At 54.8% G+C, this 24158-nt stretch overlaps 1 protein-coding gene across 2 annotated transcripts; it reads right to left on the minus strand.

The window, feature by feature from the left end:
- Positions 1-403: 403 nt before the first annotated feature.
- WIPI1 (WD repeat domain, phosphoinositide interacting 1) lies at positions 404-24014 on the minus strand. Of its 2 annotated transcripts, XM_075441237.1 has the most exons (13): positions 23892-24014; positions 22227-22309; positions 20515-20684; positions 16924-17020; positions 12198-12295; positions 10413-10505; positions 10038-10108; positions 9022-9129; positions 8459-8623; positions 8166-8273; positions 6855-6976; positions 6005-6105; positions 824-957 (listed from the first exon to the last, which is right to left on the minus strand). In XM_075441237.1, the coding sequence occupies exons 1-13, from the start codon at positions 23960-23962 to the stop codon at positions 910-912; spliced, it is 1335 nt and encodes a 444-aa protein (XP_075297352.1). In that variant the 5' UTR covers positions 23963-24014; the 3' UTR covers positions 824-909. The 2 variants fall into 2 exon arrangements, with proteins under 2 accessions (XP_075297351.1, XP_075297352.1); XM_075441236.1 differs by lacking the exon at positions 6005-6105 and having other exon boundaries at positions 404-957.
- Positions 24015-24158: the final 144 nt, after the last annotated feature.

Raw genomic sequence — 24158 nt, forward strand, 5'->3', positions numbered from 1 at the left:
TCAGCAGAGGTCCCTGCCCCAATGTCTGCCAGCAGTCAGGGCTCCGGGCAGAGAAGCTGCTCCCGCCGATCCCAGTGCGATGCCAGGGGTGCGGATGGGGCGAAACAGCTCTTACAGAGCCATTTCTGGGCAGGTGCAAAGGCAAAATGGGAGGCGCAGCTGAAACTTCAGGAACCACCGGGATTTCTCGGCAGCTGAGACAATTTTGGACCCCCAATTTAGGCACCCAGATCTTTCTTTGGACAAGCCGTGAGGGGACTTGTGCAAACCTGGCCAGGTGGGTCGGGTGGAAGCAGCTGCCCTCGCACCAGTCCCCCCAGCCCCACGCTCCCACTCATAAAACTTAATCAAGGCTGACATCTTTAGGGCCCCGCAAAGAACAGCAGCAGCACGGGCAGCGAGCTGCCAGGGACAGACCGTCACTTTATTCTGTCTTTAACGGTAGCAAATGGCACCTTCTCTAACATCACTGCAAAAATACTTTGCCTGGGTAAAATAGTATGTATATACTGTACAAAGACATAAGTTTAATATCTCTTCCTGTAAGTACATTTATACACACAAACCAGCATAAATTAGAAAAGGGGCAAATGGGTATATAAAATTCTGGTTACATACAAATCTGATTAAATTAGCATTTACACTGTGGTTCTAACATATAGTTTGTTAAATGTAGTGATGTGCATACAGTACATTGACACCCCACCCGGACACAAATTAAAACAAGGGGCTAGCGGGGCCAGGTATTCACTTAAACACACTGTAGGAAAAAGCAGTGGCCCACCTTGGTTTTTTTGTTTGGTTTTTTTTTTCCCTCATCTTGGGGACTCACAAATCTGTTCTTCGAAACTCCTGGCTTTTCCAGAGCACTTCCCAGCAGCTGTCCTAAGCGCGGATGTTTGCTTCTCATCACGACCTCTTCGCTTCGCCCGGCTGACCTCCACGGCACAAGATTATCTACCAAAATCAAAACAGAACGGCCTTACTTTTCCCAGCAACAGGGTGTGTTTCAAGTTGGTTTTACGCACATGGGAGGAGAAGGGGGAGGGATGTCCTGCGGTGTTTTACTTTCCGTTCAAAGGCAGATCTGTGAGCGGCTTATTTATTTAGTCTCCCCCTCCCCAAACTGAGAGTCCTGGGAACAGGAACCCTCTGGCTGGGTGAGCAGCGTGCCTTGCCGCTGGCTGGCACCAGGCTGAGCGCAGGCACGCTTGCAGGCGCTCGATTACTGGGGCTGAGGTCCGTTCGCCTGGCTGTCTCCTCCTAGAAAGTTCAGCTCCGGGCATGGCGGGAGGGGAAGGGTGCGTGCCGTGCATCACCGTGCCTCCCCGGGCTCTCCGGACGGAGCCCAGGGTTCAACACCGACACGTCAGACTGGATGAGGTGAGGGGAAGCCCGGCCTAAGTAGCAGCAAAAGCTTTGAGTGAGAGTAAAGCAGGCGAATAGCAGAAATAGGCAGCAGTGAGGAGCCTGAACTACTTTATATCAGTTACTCATGGCACCAGAGGAGACTAGAGATGCTGGGTAAGATGTGCACCTACTCCTGGATGGGGCTGGGGCAGAGCTGCGGGGCTGCTGCAGCACCCGGGGCGGGTGCCTCTGCAGACGCTGACCACGAGCCAAGGCACAGATCTCTCCTTGCTCAGCTCCAGCCTTGCCAGGCGTGACCTGCGTCTCCCAGCAGGAGGGATGCGATCCCCACAGCCAGCTCCTCCTCCCAGGATCTGTCTCTCCGTGGGCTTTGGACCATCACTTGCCCAGTTTTGAGGCACGAGACATCGACATTGGATTGCACGTTTCCCAAGGGACCTCCGATAACGCACTGGTAAACTGGGCTTAATCCTGCAAGCCCCAGCTGCCCCACATGCCTGGCTCAGCTACCGGGGCAGGAGCTGCTGTGAGGAAGAAGAGGCCAGGCAGGTCCTGCCAAACTTGCTCATCTCCCATGAAACACGATCACTAGTACAGCTCCACCGCAAAATCCATTGCCTTTCCTCTGCCGACAGCCAGCTGTTAAAAAACACAATTGCTTAAAACCATTAGTGTTGCGTATCTGCACGACAGAACGAGTGAAACAGCACCCAGCAAACAGCGCGGAGGAACTTGGGCAAAGACCGGTCCCGCGGAGCTGAAGATGCGTCTGCAGCCTGGCTGGTGGCATTAAGACCCGTGGTTTGGAGCAGCGGGGCTGCGTGTGGACCCCACGCTGGGACACTGGTTTCTCCCCTCTGCAGACAGCAGCGCTGCCGGGGGCGGCCGTGGGGCTGCTGGAGCTCATGCTCCTCCCCGTCCTTCCATGAGTTTTCATTCACAGAATCACAGAATGTTTGGGGTTGGAAGGGACCTCTGTGGGTCACCCAGCCCAACCCCCTGCCCAAGCAGGGTCACCCACAGCAGGCTGCACAGGACCACGTCCAGGCGGGTCTGGAATATCTCCAGAGAAGGAGACTCCACAGCCTCCCTGGGCAGCCTGGGCCAGGGCTCCGTCACCCTCAGAGGGAAGAAGTTCTTCCTCATCTTCAGCTGGAACTTCCTCGGCTTCAGTTTGTGCCCGTTGCCCCTTGTTCTGTCGCTGGGCACCACTGGAAAGAGTCTGGCCCCGTCCTCCTGACCCCCACCCTGCAGATATTTAGAGGCATTTCTAAGGTCCCCTCTCAGCCTTCTCTTCTCCGGGCTGAACAAGCCCAGCTCCAACACTGCAGGCAGGAGCCACGGGCACGCACGGGCAGCAGCACCCTTGGGCAGCACAGGCAGGCTGCCCAGTTTTGGAAGTGGTCAGAAAAAATCAATGTTTTTAAAGACTGTCTGTGGACCAGTGAGGGGAAGCTGTCTTTGAAGAGCCGACTGCTGTATGCAATCTAGCCTGACTTAATGAAATGGCTCTCCTGATAAAGCCTTCACATCAGCACCGGTCCCAAAGCTGACAAGCTTAAGCGTGCAGCCAAAGGCAGGACGGGTCATGCAAGCCTGGAAAAACACTGAGCAATCTGCTAGAGGAAATCACCTCTCTTACTGCATCTCAGAAGTTTTAAGAAGATCCTCTGGCTGCATTCCTCAGGTTCACACAGGCCCTCATGCTTGCTGAATCCTGTGGGATTTCTTTTGTCAAACCTCACAGCGCTTCCCAAGATGTGTTCTGACCATGACTGGGTGGGAAGAACCACTATGGTGGCTACCAAAAGTTGGACTGGCCAAGCGGTGCCTGGCCTGGCCCGAAGCACACCCCAACAGCTCCCAGCACTGCTGGAAACCTCACCGACACCGACGAACCCGCAGAAAGGAGGCAGCTGCTCGGGCAGGTGACCAGAGAACAGCCGTAATCGCCGCAACCATCTGCAGCCAGAGCTGGGTTGGCTCTTCCCACCCCGCAAAGCCTTCTGACCATGCAGAGCCGCGGCCCCTTCGCCTCGCCCGAGGCTTCAGCCTGCCGCCCACCTCAGCAACGCCCCAGTCCTGCCTGCGTAGGAGCAACAGCCGACCTGAAAGTGCTTAATCCACTCCCTAAACGCCAGCAAGAGACGTCACCGAGCTCGTTTAACCTCTTGCCGCAGGAGCCTTCAGCAGTCCTGGCACAAGCAGTAGCAACATTGACATTCGCTCTTGTTGAGGCCACTTTTTATGAGCCCTCCGTGGACTTCTCGTCTCCTCTCTGATCCATCCCTCCTTCTGTTTAATGAAGAGGCAGTTTTCAACAATCAGCAACCCATTTCGTGTTAGACTGAAGCTGCTTTTCCTCGCTCTTAACAGCTGAGCCTCTGAAGCCTTGCTCGAGGTCAGGGGAAGGCGAGATGTTTCCAAAGGGAGAGGAACTGCCGGGCTGAGCGCTGCTGTTTCTCCAAGAGTACGTCTGAGTTCAAAGCCACACTTGTGGCGTGGGCTGCGGGTGAATATTCCATTTTGTCACAAGTTTTGAGGTTTTTTAAACGTCTTTTTGTTGCACACTGGAAAACAAACAAAACCCTTCCCATGTTTCCACAAAGCAGAATGCTGTCAAAACATTTTTGTTGGATAAGGTCAGGTTTTCTCTCCTTCCTTCGCCGCACAGAAGTGACCGATGCCTGAAACCCCCCTTGAATGCGTCACTGAGACCGAACATCCCGGCGCTGAGAAAACAGCGAAGCTCAGAGCATCAAAACGTCCCGACCGACTCTCCTGACGCACTCGCGCAGCGGGAGCCAGCGCCGCACCAGCTGCTAAGACCAGACGCAAAGCGCGCTGCTGTCAGCAGTGGAGGGGCTGCACCCAGCGACAGGACAAGGGGCAACGGGCACAAACTGAAGCCGAGGAAGCTCCAGCTGAACAGGAGGAAGAACTTCTTCCCTCTGAGGGTGATGGAGCCCTGGCCCAGGCTGCCCAGGGAGGCTGTGGAGTCTCCTTCTCTGGAGATATTCCAGCCCCGCCTGGACGCGGTGCTGTGCAGCCTGCTGTGGGTGACCCTGCTTGGGCAGGGGGTTGGACTGGAGACCCACAGAGGTCCCTGCCAACCCCAACCATTCTGCGGTTCTGTGAAGCCCCGGGTGCAGAGGCTTTATCTGGAAGCTCCAATTGCCAAGGCACCGTAGCGGGGAGGGGTTTTGGAACGAGCCTTCCCCCCCTCCCACACCACCTCCTCCCTAACGTTACACACATAGGTTGCTCCTCCAGGTTAACTGGAGCACAGGGTTTGGACAGATCAAAGTTCGTTTAATCAGGCGCCTGCTGCTGTACAGCCGGGGCTCGGGGCTGCTTTCATACGGCACAGACCCAGCGGGAAGGCTCGCTCAGGAGCAGCGTTGGTCCTGCTGGCTGGCATTTGCTTGTCCCCAAACCACAGGCTGAAGAGCAGGTTCACCAGAAGGAAGCAAAGGATTTCTCTCTGGCCCTGTGGCTCCTTCCAGGGGCCCGGGCCACCAGTTGCTCTGTGGCTTTGACCAGAGGAGGGACATTCTGAGTATCCTCCTCAGGTAATGGAGTAGGACAGCTAGAAAGCTTGTTCTCAGTTTGCAGCAGGTTAGGTTACAGGTAACAGAATTGGTCTAAGGTTTGTGCAGCCTGAGTTGGATTTAGGCAGTGTTGTTTCAAAGGGAGCCAGGAGCTCGTCACCTTTTATCTACATAACACTTTGCATCGGTTAGGAAAGTGCCTCACAGAGGTCAGCCTCAGCGCATGGAACAAATCCCGGGTTCCTGATAGTTTTTACTTCCTCCTTTTCAGGCAAAACTCCAACAGCAGGATATGTAAACACGGACTGAGGGATTCACCAGTCTGCCAAGTCTACAGCCTGAACTCCATCACAATATTCTGCCGCATTAATGCCTCACCATTAGGAAGACACCGCTGATTACAACCAGAGCATAGCACGGTACCAGCATCTGTCCGTTCGAGACACTGAACACAAGAAATGCGTGTGTAATAGGAAGAGGAGCAGGAGAGACACTGCCAGGCTTAAGTTAGGTTTTAAAAAGCCAGTATCTTCTTCCAACTGTAACTGAGAAAGTGCCATGTAAAAATCATAAAATGGTTTTAAACTCTGTTATGCCTTTCATCTTTGTACTTGGAAAAGCAGTTTCCTTTTCAGTTAGCTTGGAAACGAAGAGACTGGTGAGGTTCAGGTATGTCCCAGTTGCATTCCATAAACTAATACAACTGACTGTAAATGCAACAGGGAATGTTAAGGTTTTATTTCTAAATGATGATAGTGTTCAAATTAAAGCTATTCCTGGTAATACTAGAAATCTGCACAAGGCACAACGGTCAGATCTGGATCTGAACATCATGCTGCATCCACACTACTTTGTTCAGATCCATCTCTAATTATTCGGCTCGATCACCTTTGCCCCATCCCCAGCTGCCATTTAGCAGGGGTGTAATTTTCCTGGCACTGTCCCTACAACCTAATTAGTTATTTTAGGCTTCACAGTGAGCTGGGACAAGGTGGGGGCAACAGTATCTCTTCTGTAACAGATTAATACTTTCTTCTTAGCATGAGGGCTGAACTGCAGTTTTAGGGGTCCCGAATGCTCACAGGAGGAAACTCATTCTCGTCGTCGAGACACACGGGTCCAGTTGCAAACTCATGCTCTGGGATAACCTCTCCTCGCAGGGCACCGCCATCCTCCGAATAACCTGTCCACGTGAAAAATACAAAACATTACGGATAAATGGACAGAAGGAGGCTGGAAACAAACAGCAGAGACTATTTTATCACCTTTTAAGCACAGAGCGGCTTTCTCTGGCTTTTTGGCAGAGCTCTGGGGGTCTGCGGAAGAGAAAGGCATCTCCATGGGCACTATAGATTAGGGAATGGAGTACATGGCTAGCTCCTGCGGCACAAAGCTTTCCTCCTCTCACCATGAAGGTAAGCACCAATTTCAGAACGAGATCCACATCGGCATGTGGACCTTAAGGCTTGGGAATACGTTATAGTCACCTGGTCTTCCCCTGCAACAATTTGGTCCTAGCTTCGTTAGGGTAAGGTCTAACAGGTTTAAGAGCATCTGTAGCGATCTTGCCACAAAAATGGTGAGATCTGACTTGTACCCCCCGTGGTTTCAGCTCCTGGAAACCAGCCTGGCAGCAGCTGCCATCTGCCAAACTGTGAAGCTTGGATGTGGTTACTGCTCTGCCGGTGGGCCCACCACGGTGCAGCTCTGCGCAGGGAGGAGAAGCGCTGGCAGGGGGTCGGGGAAGCAGAGCAGAAAATGCCTGGCTTGTTTTGGGGGCAGGGGATGAACCAGCTGAGCTCCAGAGAGCCCTGCTGCCAGGGCTGCTTTGCACAACCGGTGTTTCTGGTTGAAACCTTGGAAGTTGGGAGAATTTCCACTTTGCCACAGGTGGCCTTCTTGCTTAGAAAGCCAGGCACGATGCTTACTTACCTGGCATGGTCGAAGTTGAAGGCACTGTACTTTGTCTGGCTACAGTTGCTGCGTAAGATTGAGGTAATGGAGGCTGAAGGTCATTTTCTTTGTTTTCCTCTGTCTTTCCTGAGCCAAGCAGACTAATTGTACAGGAGCAAGAGAGGGGAGGAGTTAGTTCTGACTCCAACCATTCCTCCCCCAGCACCGGCTAAGACAAGCACACGCATCCACATCTCCCTGAAGCACATCACCCGTCTGCACCACCGCATCCAGGCACCGCCTGCAGCCCCAGCAGCGCTGCAGAGGAGGGCATTGTGCTCTGCGAGTAAAGCGGGGGGGGAAGCAGAAGATAGGGAAAACACCACTTCGGCTAGAGGACAATGCTGGCACGGGAATAGAAGGGAACAGACTGACCACAAAAGCTTTAGGTTACAAAGGCAAACAGTGTTTCTAATCACAGAGGGAGTTCCAAAGGGCTTCCAACAGGAGCGGACTAGATGGGAAAAGCAGCCCTGGCTAGTTTAGGATGGCCTTTGAGCAGAGATATAGTATGATGTAACGTAACTCATGACCCAAGGGCCCTTTTCAGTCTTCTGATGCTAAGAGGAACCCACACAGGGAGCTGGCCGGCCGGCTCCGGAGGGCGGCCGGAGCACGCTGGACAGCGCGGCCTGGAAGCGCTTTTGTTTTGTGGCTTTTCAAAAAACCGCTGGCATTTTCCTGGCCGGCAGCCACCTCCCCGGCTTAGAGCACATGTTACATCGCACCCCACCCCAAAAGGCTTCACATCTGGAGCCAAGTAGCCCAGATGTGCGTGGAGGGTTACGTGCTTAATCAGATTTGCATACAGACCGAACAGCAGCGCGGAGGGCTCTGCGTTGGCACGGCAGACATGCAGGCATGCATCTGTGCCGGTCTGTGTTTACGGAAGCTCCCAGCGTCACTCCACACTATCCCTACCCCCAGTATCGGCTCTCCAGCACCCACTCACATCTGGAGAAGGTGCTTTGCCCTCCTGCCACCATGGTGGCCAGCGCTCTGCTGCTGGAGGCATCTCCTAAGGCACAGCCTGCCCATCTCTGCTGCCTAAGCTGAGATGTCCCACAACTGCCTAGGGATCTGAGAGGTCTGGCTTCTTCTGCACGAAGCCCCACGTCCCTGCCTGCTGACGTGGTTCCCACCCACGTCTGCCGGATCAGGCAGCTAAAATCACAATGCCAGTTCTAACGTTCGTGCTCCTGCAGATCCACTTGGTGCTTTCAGGTGAAATTTCCCTTAATTTTTTAAAAGATCAGCCGCTCTACTGGACATGCCTGGAGGTATAGTTACCTGTGTTTCTTAATTAAGACACACTCCCCTCCATCTTGTGGGTCCAAGTTATAGATATAGAGATGTCCATCTGACGTAGTCACCAACAGTCGAGGCAGCTTCTGAATCCTAATGAGAAAAGCACCATGAGTCCACACCCCTCTGCACTCGCACACAGACACAGCACACACCCACACTGCGTGCTCTGCAGGCACGGGTGCGAGATAACGGGCCGGGGTGGTGGTGTTCTGCAGAGGCAGTCGTGTCTGCTCACCGGCTGGCGTGGCAGAGGGGATGCAGATGTCAATACATACGTGGAGAGGGCGCAGATGTTCCTCTGTCCGGAGAAGTTCAGGCGGACAGTGGCAAAGGCTCGATCCTGGTTCATCATGCCTGATACCTGAGCAGGGAGGTAGTTGGTAGCAGCCTGGAACATCTTCCCCATGTAACCGCTCCAGGTTGGAGGCTCTTCTGGCCGGCTGAGGGGGTGACAAAGCAGCATCAGTGGGGCTACTGCAATCAGCCGTGACAAAACAGACCAGGAACTGAAATGATCCCGATCTCAGATACACAAAGGCTTTCTTTGGAGCACTTGCACACACTATGCACCAGCCTAGCTGGGTACCCGGGAAGGAGGCAGGGGACAGTGGCAGCTAATAAACCCAGAGCAGGCCTGGAGAGGCTGACAGCAGGTATGCAGTCTGTAGCTTTTCCGAGGGGTGAATCCCCTAGGATGCAAAGCCAAAGGGACGGTGTGCAGCTGGTACTGCTCACGGGGAGTAGGTGGTGAGGACAGGCAAGCCAGCTGCATAGAGGCAGAGGTCTGAAGCAGAGCCAGCCCTGGGGCAGGCAGGTCAACCCAGGCTAACCCCCTCACCTGTCAGTGAGATGCTCCAGTTTAAAGATGTGCACGGTTTCTGTGTTGCTGGAAGCACAGAGGAACTGGGAATCCATGCTGAACACCAGAGAGCTGATATTCACATACCTAGGGCCAAGCAAAGACAGGACGGGTCACTTCGTGGCATTATCATTCAAGGCAAACTCCTAAGTCTTGCTCACAGAGACCCACATATGGCGAGGAGCACCCTGCCTGGCTGCTGCCAAGCCTGTGGGCTGGCTGACTAGCATTTCCCTATTCCCTTTGCTCAGAAGAGCTGGGGGTGGCCTCCAGTTAGTGGCTAACGGCCAGAGAGGTGGCAACGTCCTTGCTCACAGAGCTGTCTGTGGAGTGAACATCTGTGCCGGCCTCACTACAGCAGCTAAAGCTTCTGGTCCTGCAAAGGCCAGGGAGGCTATCCAATGGGCTGGACAGTGAGACACACGTGGCATCACACCCTGCGCAGGCTCAGCAGGGCTGGGGTGTCTCGGTCATGGCAGGTTTTGCGCTCACAGAAGTGGGTGTAAAACCACAGGCAGGTCAGGGATGGGGAAGAGGGAGAAGACAGGAAAGGATCTGCTGAAAATACATGAGGGAGCCTGCAGCAGGGCAGCAACAGCCCCTCCCCGCCATCAAGACTTGGGCTCTGCGCAAATGACTTGGTAGCTTCATAACACCTCCTTTGAGTGGGCAAGAGTTGGGCTGATAACTTCCGGGACTTCATTATTTCAAGTCAGAAACAAGAAAGGACGAAGCAAATGAACAGAATCTACCTCTGTTCTCTGCAGTCGCCCTGTTCTGCGACACACTGAACTGAATCACTAAACTTGCCGGAGGCAGCGGGGCGCAGCGTGGCTGTCTGCCACAATGACATTTCTATCTGATATGCTCGCTCTTGTTTTCTTTCTGCAAAAGATGCCAAAGCCACCAGGATCTGACGTTGCTGTGTCCCTATGTTTACATTTCTGCTCCGGGAGCCCTCTGTGTACTTGTCACCGACAGAAGAATGAACTGACCTTTTCATCCCTCGACGGAATTCATACAGCTTTTGCCCACCAGGAATGGAAAACACACGAATGACTGTGCCCTGCAAAAAATGCAAATGGAAAGATCATGCAGGAGCAGGGCAAAGAGCGCAAGCCCTTTCTCTGACACACCCAGGAAACTCAGGATGTGCAAAGGCCCCTCCTGTTTGCCAGCCAGGGTCAATCTGAACCCGACACACCGCCCTCTTGCAAGGCAGAGTCCTTTTGCCGGCTGTGTTTAAGAACGGGGCTGCTCAGAGGTCCCGCTCTCCATGCTCTAGGCAGCCGAGCTGGCTGGGACCCCCTGCCCACCGTGGGCAGAGAGCACGGGCAGCAGGGAGGGGGCTTGCAGTGGGGCTCACTCACTTTTTCGGAAGCGCTCGCCAGCTTCGAGCCGGTGGAGTTGAAGGCGAGAGCAGCCAGCGGCCCGTCATGGGCAGGAATGGAGCAGGCTGTTTTCTGTAGGGCAGAAGGTAATGTGAGTGCAAAGAAACTCATCGCTCCTCGGGCTGCGTAAGGGCAGGGTGTGCCCTGCCCCGCACCCGATCCAGGCCTGCCGATACGGATTCACGGGACCGTATCGCACTTACGGTATCGCTCAGCGTTTCTCACCTCTGCCCTGCCTTTAGCTCACTCCCCACCTTCTGCAGCCACTGTGATTACAGAAAGCTCATTTCAGGGGCAGAAATGAGCCCTGAAATTCAGGGGTCAGCTCCCCAACTCTGCAGGCTGGGGGTTTGCGACTGTGCCCTCTCCGAAGCCTGGCATTTCTCTGTGCGGAGACGGAGCCGGCCTCCCTGCAAGCCGCTCGGCTGCGCGGCACGTCCTGCTGCAGCGACAGCAGCCTGATGCCTGCAGGAGCCCAGGCCCCCGCTAGTACCTCTCACAGCAGCAGCGTGTTTTCCCCTCGCGCTCTGCTCCTCCCCTGCTGCAGATCCCCAGCTCCCGCTGCACACACAGAGCTACAGCCTGCTGTAATCCAAAGCCCTGGCATAAACAGCAGATAATCATGACCCCGCTTCCAGCCAGGGACAGATCTCCTGAGGAGGGCTTTGGACACCTCGCTCTCTCCATGGCTTCGGGTCCAGCATATCTCCAGAGAAGGAGACTCCACAGCCTCCCTGGGCAGCCTGGGCCAGGGCTCCGTCACCCTCAGAGGGAAGAAGTTCTTCCTCGTGTTCAGCTGGAACTTCCTCGGCTTCAGTTTGTGCCCATTGCCCCTTGTCCTGTCGCTGGGCACCACTGGAAAGAGTCTGACCCTGTCCTCCTGACACCCACCCTGTAGATATTTATAAGCATTTATTAGGTCCCCTCTCAGCCTTCTCTTCTCCAGGCTGAACAAGCCCAGCTCCCTCAGCCTTTCCTCGTAGGAGAGATGCTCCAGTCCCCTCACCACCCTCATAGCCCTCCGCTGGACTCTCTCCAGTAGCTCCCCATCTTTCTTGAAGTGGGGAGCCCAGAACTGGACACAGTACTCCAGATGAGACCTCACTAGGGCAGTGCAGAGGGTAAGGAGAACCTCCCTCGACCTGCTGGCCACACTCCTCTTAATGTACCCCAGGATCCCATTAGCTTTCTTGGCACCTTCTCTGGAGATATTTAAGACCCGCCTGGACAAGGTCCTCTGCAGCCTGCTGTAGGTGACCCTGCTTTAGCAAGAGGCTTGGACTAGATGACCCACGGAGGTCCCTTCCAAGCCCCACCATTCTGTGATTCTGTGATCCCTTCCAGCCCACAGCACAGCAGAGCAGCTGCTCCAGGTCCTGCGCTGCACCTGGAGCAGCTCCAACCCTCCCCGAGCCACCCTGGTCACATCGCTCCCATGGGATACGCTGCTGAAGCTCCTACAGGAATGCTCTATAGGAACCCCTGCGTCAGCCTGGCAGCGGCCCTCGGGCTGTGGGGTAATGGGTCACGTTTCCCTTGATATCCCGTAGTGGGAGATGGATGTCCTGACCTCAGAGAGCCTGGCTGCTTCGCACGGCGTCCAAGCAAGGGGGATGGGGAACGTGCCTGCCCCGGGCAATTCCCTTGCAGTCGAGCTCGGTGGAGCGTATTTATTCATCCTTCCCAAAGGCCCTGCTGGCTTTGCTGTGGTTCTGTTTGTTTTCAGTCCCTGCCGGTATCCAAATGGGCGAGCTTCGCACTTACCAAAGTATTTCCGTCGTAAAGCGCGATCTCTCCGCTGGTCGCGCTGCCGGGATAAGCCAAGTAGGAGTTGGCGTGGTTGATCGAGAGAGCGCACAGACCTGGCAAGGCGAGAAGGAGGCAGCTGAGGTCATTTGCTGGTGGAGGACGGAAAGTAGAAATGTGGCCATGGACACGGCAGGGGGTTCAGGCTCTGTCTCATTTCAGGGCAGTGTCCGGCACCGGGCGCACACCGGTGTGGCCTCGGCCGTGGGGACAGCTGCTTGTAGGGGACAGTACGGCTCCCCCCTCCCAGCCACCATCGCCCCAGAACCCCGCTCCAAAGGAGCCCCGGCCCTGCTTTTGGGCACACTCTTGGCTTCTCCCCCTTAATCATCTCCTTTGAGAAGGCAAGAATAGGTGCGTAAAACACAGCAAGGAAAATCTGAGTCTCAGGGCTAACAGGACTCCTGTCCAGGCACATCTGGGCACCTCCAGATGTGCGCAGGGCGTAGGTGCCACGTCAGCAGCTCAGATGAGCAGTGCGGCACAGACACAGCCCTGGTATCAAGGCTGGCACGGCAAGCAGCAGCTGTGGGGCTGGGCAGCACCGTTTCCTTTTTCTCTGAGCAGAAAATGGAAGCAGAGAAAGTCAAAGCGAATACGTGGTTGTGCAGGGAGTTTTCGGCAGACAAGGAACTTGAACCAAGCTAAATTTCAACAACAGGGGGAATTCTTCCCCATATTAGCCATCTGTTTTTATGCCAACATAAGCATAAAGGTTCCCAAACACCCCTTTCAAAGGGAGCAGGAATCCGGGATGAGACAGGGATGGATGGATGTGTCCATCCGCCTGTCCCCCGGGTGACCTTGGAAAAGCGCATCTCTTCCTGCCTCTCATTTCTGCCGCTGGCTGAGGACCCGTCCCGGTGACTCCTGTCACACACAGCAACGGCTCTCACTCGCTTCCTGCCCCACGTCCGCCCACTCGCAGTCCTCCCAAATCCCACTCAAGGCTTCGGCATGACCTGAGCTTCCTGGCCCCCGGCCGGGGGTCCCACCGAGTCCCCCCGTGCGGAGGAAGCCGCGGGGTTAAAGGCTGCTGGGGAGGCTGCCGCACTCCCCAGACAAGACGCCCGTATCCGCACGGACGCGCGCACACACGCCGTGCAACCCGTCATGTCAGGACACAGCCCTGGCCCCGGCCCAGCACCGGGGAAGGATCGGCCGAAGCTCTCGTTTTAGGTCATTGTTTATAACTAAACAAAGAGACCGCGGCCGAGCCAGGAGCTGCGGGACCGGCCAGGGGCCCCAGGGATCCGCTCCCTATCCATCAGAGCCACTCACATCACGCCAGGGACGGCGCGCACCGGGGAGAAGAGGCACGGCAGCGGCAAAGTGCAGGCAGTTAAAGGCACCCAAAGAGGGAGGGACAGGAGCAGAGATAGCCCAGAGAGTTTGCTCGTGATGAGCCAGGGTGTCTGTTCAGGATGGTCTTCCCCCAGCCCAGGCAGCACGGGGAGATCAGCGCAGCCCTTTCTGGAAGCGGAGGATCTGGAGAACACGCAGGCTGAACAAAGCAAGCTCTGAGCGGCTGGTGTGAGTCACCCGCTGCCTCTGCTCCGCGCCTGGCTGGGAGAGACGGACGGGAAACCAGGCCAGGGGAAAACACAGATGTGAGTGTACTGGGCTGACCTCAGGGACGCACAGGGAACAAGGATCACAAGGGATGAAGACACTCCTCTGCTCTCGGCAGCCCCGCAGCCCTGACGAGGGTCGGTGCGTGCAGTGGTAGGCTGGGGAGGGAGGAATCATAGAATCATAGAATGCTTTGGGTTGGAAGGGACCTTTAGAGGTCATCTAGCCCAACCCCCTGCAGTAAGCAGGGACATCTTCAACCGGATCACATTGCTCTGAGCCCCGTCCAACCTGACCTTCAACATTTCCAGGGATGGGGCCTCCACTACCTCTCTGGGCAACCTGTGCCAGTGCTTCACCACCCTTATCGTAAAAAAATTCTTCTTTATATCCAGTCTAAATCTACCCTCTCTTAGTTTAAAGCCATTGCTCCTTGTCCTATCAAGGCAGTGGGTTGGTGCTGCTCAGGATGGCATCTCTGGGAATGCCACATCGCAGCTGGCTTCCTCGCACAGCATGGAAAAATGCTGCTGTGTCTGAGAAGCCTGGCCTTGCCCCCACACCAGCACATCCAGGAGGATCTGGGGCTTGCAGGGAGCCACATGAGGTGGTTTGCAAAGCTGCAGCCATCCCCAAGATGTGCTCTCGTAGCATGCGTGTCACCACTAGCACTGCGACCTCCTCGGTGGAGAGAGTCCAGCGGAGAGCTACGAGGATGAGGAGGGGACTGGAGCATCTCTCCTACGAGGAGAGGCTGAGGGAGCTGGGCTTGTTCAGCCTGGAGAAGAGAAGGCTGAGAGGGGACCTTAGAAATGCCTCTAAATATCTGCAGGGTGGGGGTCAGGAGGATGGGGCCAGACTCTTTCCAGTGCTGCCCAGCGACAGGACAAGGGGCAACGGGCACAAACTGAAGCCGAGGAAGTTCCAGCTGAACCCGAGGAAGAACTTCTTCCCTCTGAGGGTGACGGAGCCCTGGCCCAGGCTGCCCAGGGAGGCTGTGGAGTCTCCTTCTCTGGAGATATTCCAGACCCGCCTGGACGCGGTGCTGTGCAGCCTGCTCTGGGTGCCCCTGCTTGGGCAGGGGGTTGGGCTGGGTGACCCACAGAGGTCCCTTCCAACCCCCACCATTCTGTGATTCTGTGATTCCGTGACATGAGCCGCATGAAATACAACATGCTTGAGCACACATGAAAAACAGCAGGCTTGGCCACCATGGGCATTTCCTTCTCCTGCGTGGAGGAGGCTGGATCAGAAGCAAGGTCCTGGCCAGGAACAGCCAGGGACCTCACTGCAACTGGCCGGTGGGTGTGCAGCAAACCCCGGTCCTCCCTGTGCCAGCGTTACTGTGCCCGTGGTGCAGCTTTGGGGAGGGTGGCACGCTTGGCGTGTGCTCCTACACCCCCTCACCACAGATCCCCACTCCGAAAAGGGTCATACGAAGACCGGTGAGGCCGGACTGCCTCGGCCTCCAGGACACGCCACGCTTGGGGCCAGCCTGCGGACCAAAGCAGATGCTCTGGAGCCCAGGGAGCACGCGTGGCACAGCGCTTGGCACTCAGCTTGTTTCAGTGACAGCTGCTGCTGTAAAAGGGTTTTAAAAAATTAAGCCCCTAGGAAGTGCTGTGATCCACAGCAGCCGAGTTCTGTGCCGGTGGGCGCTGATTGCCGTTGCTCTTAAACCATGACCTGATCGCTCAACCCCATGGCAGAACAGCTTCAGGCCTGGATATCCCTGCCCTTCCTGCCGCCGCTGGGCTTTCTCGGGGAGCTCTTAAACTTTAATTATATTTGCAGTATTTAGTATGTTTAATCCACATGGAGAGGCCATCTGTTGAGACCTGAAGTAGGTCAGGGGAGCTGCCGGAAGAGCATCCCTTGAAAGCCCAGAAGCCAGGCGTGAGCACATCAGCAACTTCCCGATCAACCGACCGCGAAACGATGCCGCAGCGCGCGACGGGCCGGGATATCACAGCGGCGCTCGGCAGCGCTGCCGCAGGCGCCTGGCCAAGTTTCCCTCTCCGTGGCTAAAAATAGCTCCTGTCCCGCGAGCAGGAAAGCCGGATTCACCCTCCGCTGCACAGACAGGATCTGTTGTGCAGCCACCTGCCCTGCCCCTTGGGTTTGCAGCGTGTATGGAATAATATCAGGTGGCAGCCCAGGCTCCTGGGAACTCCCTGACGGGGAATTAGCGCTGTGCCTGGCTGTGTTTTCTGCCCTGGGTGATCTTCACAGCGCTAATCCCTTTGAGAGCTGACCCCAAGCCTGTAAGTAATCACAGGAGCTTTCTACCTTAGCAGAGCAGCGCATGTCCACGGCCAAAAGCGAACCCGGGTTAACCACAGCTCTGCAGCGAGCACGGAGCTCTGCAGCACGGCGTGACGCTGCAGAGCTGACTCACGCCGGCAGCGTGGGGAAGCGGGGCTCCTTCATCCGGAGAGCAAAAACGCTGCGGGACTCTCTGACGCAGGGCACGGGGAAGGAAGGGCAGGGAGCCGTGGAGGGAGAGTTTCAAGTTGTTCTGTCTGCGGAGGGAAACTTGCGGTCCTGGCCTGCCTGACAGCTTTCCGCTTGTGAAAGAGAATCAGGGACACTGCGGGAAGCCGTGAGCTGCACGGACAACCCGCACGGGGATAGGAAGGGATCGAACCCAGGAGGTGAAGTCAAACCACACTGACCATTTCTGCTCTCCTTTGAACGAGCATTTGCTCAGGGCAGAGCAGAGTTTCTGCTCTCCCAAGCCCGACTTGGAAGAGGAAGAACTTCTTCCCTCTGAGGGTGACGGAGCCCTGGAACAGGCTGCCCAGGGAGCTGGTGGAGTCTCCTTCTCTGGAGATATTCCAGACCCGCCTGGACAAGGTCATCTGCAGCCTGCTGTAGGTGACCCTGCTTCGGCAGGGGGGTTGGACTGGGTGACCCACAGAGGTCCCTGCCATATCCCACCATTCTGTGATTCTGTGATTCTGTGACCGACTGCCTCCATGCATTTCTCGCTCCCTGGTGCTGAATTATGGTACACAAACCACAGGCTGGTTTAAATTCTAACACGAGTGTTGTGGCTCTACAAAGCTCCTGCAGAGCCGATCTCCCTTTCGCACAGCTCTCCCACGCTTACCTGTTGTATTTGGAGGCGTATCCAGAATAGTCTTCAAAAGCTTCATGTCCTTAATGTTATGGATGTAAATTGACTCCTCCAGGCAAACAACCAGCCTCTGCAAGGACACAAGGGACATGCACAGGACCTCACCAGCACGGACACGGTGCCTGTCTGCTGCTCCCACAGTTCACACACCCAAATCCTCGCTGTCAGAAAAACTCCACAGGAATTTCTCACACACTGAAATGTCACAGAAACATGATCTGTTCTGCTTCTCCATCCCCTCTCACTGGACAACCTTTGATTTTGTACGACGCTGCTTTAGAGAGCTGCCTGCATCTGGTGTTGTGTTAGGAAGCAGACAAAACATCAGGATTTATTCTCTGCTACTCTCACAGCTGATCTTCCACTCCCCAGACCCCAGGAACAGGAAGACACATCAGGGTTATACCCTAGCCACGGAGCCTCGATTGCCATCCTGTCCTACCCCAATTTTTGTCTGCAGTTCTTTTCACAGCAAATTACTTTTTGATCGTAAAGACCAGGCAGCAGAGAGGCTGCCAAGCCTGCTTGTCAGGATGCCTACAGATGGGACTGCGTGCCTTTTGCCCTGACTTTTTCCTGATTTGGGAGCGAACATGTAGGTGATGGGCCTCCCACTGCCGCTACACCTAACGCATCCGTTCAGCAAATTCCCATTTGGCATCAGCAAGCAAGACTCTGCTTTATGTGCCCTGCAGAACTGCGTAAAAACTGGGCTAGGAAACATTTTTTCAGGGACAGTCACATTTACACCATCTTTGCAGATGGGTAGGGAATTTCCAACTTAATGTGGTTGTACCTCTTCTGCTGAACTCATCAGGAACACCCAAGAGCCAGCCAAGAGGCAGCCGCTAAGAGAGGAGCTGCCAAGCCATGGGGAGGAAAAAGGAAGCCTAATGTTGCCACCTTAGCACTGGGCTGCCATTTCCGTGACCGCTCACCTTTGTGTCTCAGCTTGGTCCAGACCTCTCTGTGTTAGCAGGGAGGCATTTTGCATAGAGGCCTTTCTGGGACCAGGCTTTGGATCTGGCCGAGGGGCTGTGCTTCCTCAGCCCAGCGAGCACACAGCCTCGCCTAAGTTAGTGCCAAGTGTCCAGAAGCGCTAAAAACCTCCCAGAAAAACCTAAGGCCAGACTCCATCCAAGCTCCTGAAGCTGGAGCGCCCGGATCCATGTACAGGAAGCCTCCACCTCTTTAGAAATGAGGCCACTTATTTAGCATCTAAATGTGGATCTTAGTCACTAACTTGAAACACCCACATTAGAAAATCTCTGCCTTGCTCCACCATTACTCTCAGATCAAACTCTTTCCCACTTCTATTCCTGCTAACCACAGCATCTGGGGCTGTGTCAGAGCTGTTTTGCATTTCCAGGAAGACTTTGCCTTTTCTACAGTAACAGCTATCAACTTCCTAGCAGAGACTGTCAGAGTAATATTTATACAGCTGATTTCGGCAAAGCCACCATCTGCTTTCCCAGAACTGCAAAACGCGCTGCTGTTGATGTACAGGTGAAGGGAGGTTTCCAGATGACGGCAAAGCAACAGCCAGAGCTGCAGCAAGAGATGCTGGCACCGACAGGGACAAAATCCAGGAAAGCGATGGGAGAGGGAGGTGAACAGGCAAAGGAGGCCTGGACAAGCTCACCACAAGATGGAGAGGGCTGGTTCTCTGCCTCCTGCCCTCCATGCAGCCCTGCAGTCCATGCTAACGTCAGCACAAACCCTGCTGAGATGAGGAATGGGTTTTTATCCTCACTGTGCACGCAGACAGAGCCTCAGAGAAGGTGCCTGGTGGTGTGATGGCTACACAGTACAAGGCACTGCATCTTGTACGGAATGTTACTGCTCACCAGGATTTTTCTTTTGTACTTCAGTTTGACACGAATCAGATTAGATAACTGAGTTGTGTGTGGAGGACTTAAATGTGCTGGGTATGGACACAGTCAGGGAAAATTATCAAACCTCTCCAAAGAGCTCAGCAGGGTTTCAGCAGAGAATGAAAACCCAGGGAGGCTGCGGGAGAGCTTCTCACCAGCCCCACAGCACAGCCTTATTCCTTGCTTGGAGACAAATCACGAGCTACCTTGACACACTTCAGAGTTGTAACGGAGCTTGGAACAAAGAATTCCCATGGATCAACAACAACCAAGGGACTCGCTCGTTTGCATGAGGACATTTTCAGAGAGATCAAATCGAAATATGCACCACTTGTTTGAGACCTGTTCCTGTTTTATCTGCCACCATTTTCCTCTGTTAATGCCTTGTATGGGATGTGGCTTTCCGTGGTCTTTTAATGAAGTGTAGTTTTCATACAAAAGCCCAGGCAAAAGGCTCAAATGTCACAGCACATGCAGAACCTGACAGCCACCAGTTTAAATCTTGAATGTAGATTGAAACAGCGATTTCTCTCCTATCTACGCAAGTATCTGTGGCATCTTCAAATCTCTCCAGGTTTGTCTGTGTTATGGCTGGAGGATAAGCTCAGCCCAGGATTTCAACCCAAGCTCATACAGCAGCCAAGGAACGCGGATGCAAAGCTGCGCCTGTGCATCATCTTCAGGCAATGTCCAGAGCAACACATGGGGAAAAGCCTGAACATATTTTATTCTCACGCTTATCTCCTAGAGCTGCTAAGCAGAAACTCCCAGTTTATTTTTATTATGTATACATCTATCTGCAATTCAAAGGAAGTCCTTATTTTGCCAGCTCCATTGTAAGTTTAAGTGAAAAAAATCAATTTAGGACAGATTTAATTGTAATACAGGAACTTCTGGTCAAGCACAGCTTTACTGGAAACTCAACCCAGAGTTTCCTTATGGGAGAGCCTTACTGCAGGACTCACTGTTGCTAACTAAGGAGAGGCTGATTATATACAATTACACAGACTGCTTATTTCTTCATTGTAAAAAGTCTTCTGCTTCTTATGGCATATACTTTGAAAATAATTATGGATAAAAAGAAAAGATGACTTAAAATCCTCCAGAGGTGCTCAGGGCTGCATGAGGCTATGTCAGTTCAGAGAGTAATACTCTAAAAGCCTTCTTCTAAGTGGCCTGAATGTTTCCTATATCTTTAAAAATAAACCAAGGCTGCTAGCAGTACATGAGAAGCAGCCCTTTGCCTCATCCATGGAGTTCAAGTTACTTCTGGGTTTTGTTACCAACTTTGAAGGTCTCATTTGCAACCAAGATGGCAGAGGTGGGCCCGAAGTCAGGAAGTGGAATCCAAAGGAGAGAGGAAGATGAAAAGGTGGTTTTTTGGCAGAGCTGTGTGTTGAATAGGCAAGAAGACAGGCAACAAAAAGTCTTTGTGTAACTGCTACGAAAACAAGGACTTAGCTTCATTTTACTGAAGCCAGCAGTTGCGGCAGATGATATCCACAGCCATCCTGCTCCTCTGTCAGAGGTCACCAAGCCTGAAGCGGGGCTGACAAGAGGACAGGCACCTACCCCTCCAGTCTCTGTGCAACCCTGCCCAGGCTGCCAGCGGGGCCCCAGCTGGAGAGTCAACACCAGCAAAGAGCCACCGTGGGATAGCTCTTGCCAACCCCCTTCCCCAGCCTCTCACCTGACGATTCAGCCGGATGGACAATATGTTACTGGAATAGCTATAGTTGCAGATCTCTGTCCCTTTCTTGAAGTGGTAGACATTCATTTGCTGTGGCTTGGCATGACTGACCACAACCACCAGGCTGCTGGAGAACAGACGCTCCACGATGTAAACATCTGGGATTTCATCTGGGCACAGAAGGAAAGCAAGACAGAGTCTTTAGCTTGGTTTACAGTTGGTTTGGTTGCAGCAACAAGTAAGACTCAGTGGGGAACCGGGCTGGAGCGCTCAGTGCTAAGGTGTTCAACATCTGCTTTGGTTGAAAAAAAAATTCTTACACCTGGCACAAAGCATTTAGGACAGAGCAGGAAGGGGTTAATGAACCTTCCCCCGAAGGCAGAATTTAAGCCAGCCCCCTTTGACAGTGCTATTGTGCCTCTCCTGAGCAGGGCCCTCTAGCTGAAGCTAATCCATGGGAAGGGGATATAAAAAGGAGGAGCTCACTCAATTTGGCTGGGGTTTTCTTGAAGAGAGTGGGTGGTCTGGGGCTTACTGATGTAAGGCTAGCTGTGTGTACCTCGCTTTATTCTGCGCAGTGTTTTACGGAAGGCTGATGTGTTTAATCACTCCCTGTCACTGGGGTTGTGGTCTTTAGAGAGCTCTAGCACGGCTGTGCTGAACAGTGGTGTGGCATGTCTTGCAGAGACTGTGTTTGGGATTACTCCTGTTGTGCTGAGAAGACACTGTACAATGGTTCTGGTGAACCTATACTTACATTATTGGGGGTTATAACTTCTAGTGTAGGTAGCCCTGAATGGTGCTCAGTGCTTGGGCTGTGCTGTGTTGGAGGTACAGGGACTGCTCATGTCTCAGGCCATCACCTTGAGCGTGTCACCAGGAGGGATCTGCTTCTCTTTGGTCTGACTCTGAGGGCAATTCAAACTCCTAAATACTTTTAAAATAAGTCTATGGCTTGCTGCTATATAGCAACTGAGTTATGCTGTGAGATAAAGAGGAAAGGAGCCTGGACTTCGTTCTGGATGATGCAGCTATGTCTGGTTGCTGAGGCTTCCTCTATAGCCAGTGGAGAGAGACCAGCATCTCCCAGCTGTGAGGTGTACCTTTGGTGCATCTCAGCTGAAATGCTTCTGGCCATGGCCTGAACCAGACTAGAGTACACGCCGCATGAGGCCTGACTTGTTTTGGGCTGTTCAGTGCACTGCTTGCTGCTCTGAGCACAGCTAACAGCTAAAAGCCTGCTGTGAATGACCTTCTTACATGGGAAACCTGTTAAAAACACCTTGCTTGTAAATGCCACATTGGACTGTGAGTTCTCCAGCATCTGTGCTGGGAGTCTGCAGTCTCCAGTCTACATACACACAGCATACCAGTGGTAAACTACTTCTGAATGCTGGCTTGCAGGATAAGCTGCTGCTGTGAGACTGATGGCAGTGAAAAAGAAGCTGGACTCTAAACTTGTGGGAGTCCTTTGATTTTGTTAAGCACTGCTGACTGCTCGGAAGCTTCTCCAAGGCTGTAGCTAGCTCTACAGGCTGCTGCGCACAGGGCAATAACCAGAGCTGTTCCTCTCCTGATATGGGTACAGCAGAAACAGATGCCAGCTCTGCAACAGCAGTGACCAGGATCACCCCCTCAAGGCAGACTGAAGTGCAGTGATGCAGGCAAAGTCTGTCAGCCAATATTCCACTGCAGCGGGACAGGAGACTTACTGCTTTCATGGACCTGGTCCAGTTGCTCCACAGAACTTAAGGAGAAAAGCCTGTATCCAGTTGTGGTTCCAATTGCCAGGGAGCTGCAAAGACAAGATGAAAGCTTTTTAGTTAACATTTGTGGCCTCCAGGTCATAGCCAGAGTCCCTGCACGTAGGGGAAATGGGTAGTTCCTAGTACAGTGATCTGTGAAGGCACAACTTCAGTTTCCTCTCCCAGACTGAAGCATGTAAGGCAGAAAAGCCAAGAATCCCGCTTGCCATCTGAGGCTATTGCAGCCTACAGAAGCACACTGACTTGTGAGGGCTGTGGAAGCTTTGCTCTCACTGCTAATGGCAGTGGGCGCAGGCATGCCAAGCGCTGGCTCTGCTCAGTTCCAGATATAGTAAGCAGCAAAAACTAGGTCTTAAATCAGCAGCCAGCCCAGAATACCGACGTGCAGCGTTTGCGCTGGCAGTGGTGGCCAGCAGGTTCACGTCAGCAGCACACCACCACCCATCAAAGCCCTCTTTGTTTAGACAGACCAAATGCAAAGCAGTGCTGTGAAGGTAATGATATTTCCAGGTGTGAGACTGATATCTGTGATCACAGAATCACAGAATGGTGGGGGTTGGAAGGGACCTCTGTGGGTCACCCAGCCCAACCCCCTGCCCAAGCAGGGTCACCCACAGCAGGCTGCACAGGACCGCGTCCAGGCGGGTCTGGAACATCTCCAGAGAAGGAGACTCCACAGCTTCCCTGGGCAGCCTGGGCCAGGGCTCCGTCACCCTCAGAGGGAAGAAGTTCTTCCTCGGGTTCAGCTGGAACTTCCTCGGCTTCAGTTTGTGCCCGTTGCCCCTTGTCCTGTCGCTGGGCACCACTGGAAAGAGTCTGGCCCTGTCCTCCTGACCCCCACCCTGCAGATATTTATCGGCATTTCTAAGGTCCCCTCGCAGCCTTCTCTTCTCCAGGCTGAACAAGCCCAGCTCCCTCAGCCTCTCCTCATAGCAGAGGTGCTCCAGGCCCCTCATCCTCGTAGCATGATTCTTATCTTGTACCGCACGAGCTGGGCTGATCTGGGCTCTGCGCTAGAGCTGCCAGGCACCGTGTGTGTCTCACTGCTTCGGGACGTTTGGCCCACTGGGAAATGGTTCTTCGGTGATGGCTGAACCACAGGTTAGCAACGGTGCAAGGGCGAGAGGCTCCAGGGAAACCCTCTGCTGTCTCGGGGGGGTGGCGGGGTGCTCCTTCAGCACAGGCTGCTCACCGGGAGCCTGCGCCGGGCTCTCGGCACCGAGCCCTGGGCGGCTGGGCCACCTACGAAGCGGTCACAGCACGGGCCGGCGCGGCGGGGGCTGTCTGCAGGCAGAGCCCTCGGAGAAAGCCACCCAAAACCTCCTCCCGGGCTACCGGGCAGCTAAAAAACCCCGATTCCTCGGAATCTGCTGCCAAGCCCCGACCTGGGGGCACTCGAGGCCGTCTGTGGGGAGCCGGAGGCCCCACAGCCAGGGGCAGGGCATTGCGGGGCCGGGGGACCCCCCGAGGGCCCCCAGGGAGCCGGCCCCGGGGAGGGGGGGGGGTGTCCCACGGGGGGTCCCCCGCGCAGGGCCAGCCCCGCTCCGGGCCGCGGGGCCCCGTGGGCCCGGCCCGACCCGGCCGCCGCCGCGCCCCCCCCGCCCCGCTTACGTGCAGTCCTGGTTGTAGGAGAAGCAGCTGAGCGCCGAGGGCCCCCCCGGGGCCTCGGCCGCGGCCTCCATGGAGCGGGCGCGGCGGCTCGGCCCGCTCCGGCCCCCGGCCCGCTCCGCGGCGCTGGCGGCCTCCAGGGGCGGTGCCGCCTCCCATTGGCCCGAGCCCCGCCGGAGAGCCCGCCCGATTCACCGACGGACTCGCGGCTCGACCTATCCGCGAGGGGTAGGCGGGACGGTCCCGCCTCTGGGGTTAGCGGAGCCGGCC

This window comes from Opisthocomus hoazin, chromosome 21 (genome assembly GCF_030867145.1).
Source record: "Opisthocomus hoazin isolate bOpiHoa1 chromosome 21, bOpiHoa1.hap1, whole genome shotgun sequence".
Taxonomy (NCBI): domain Eukaryota; kingdom Metazoa; phylum Chordata; class Aves; order Opisthocomiformes; family Opisthocomidae; genus Opisthocomus; species Opisthocomus hoazin.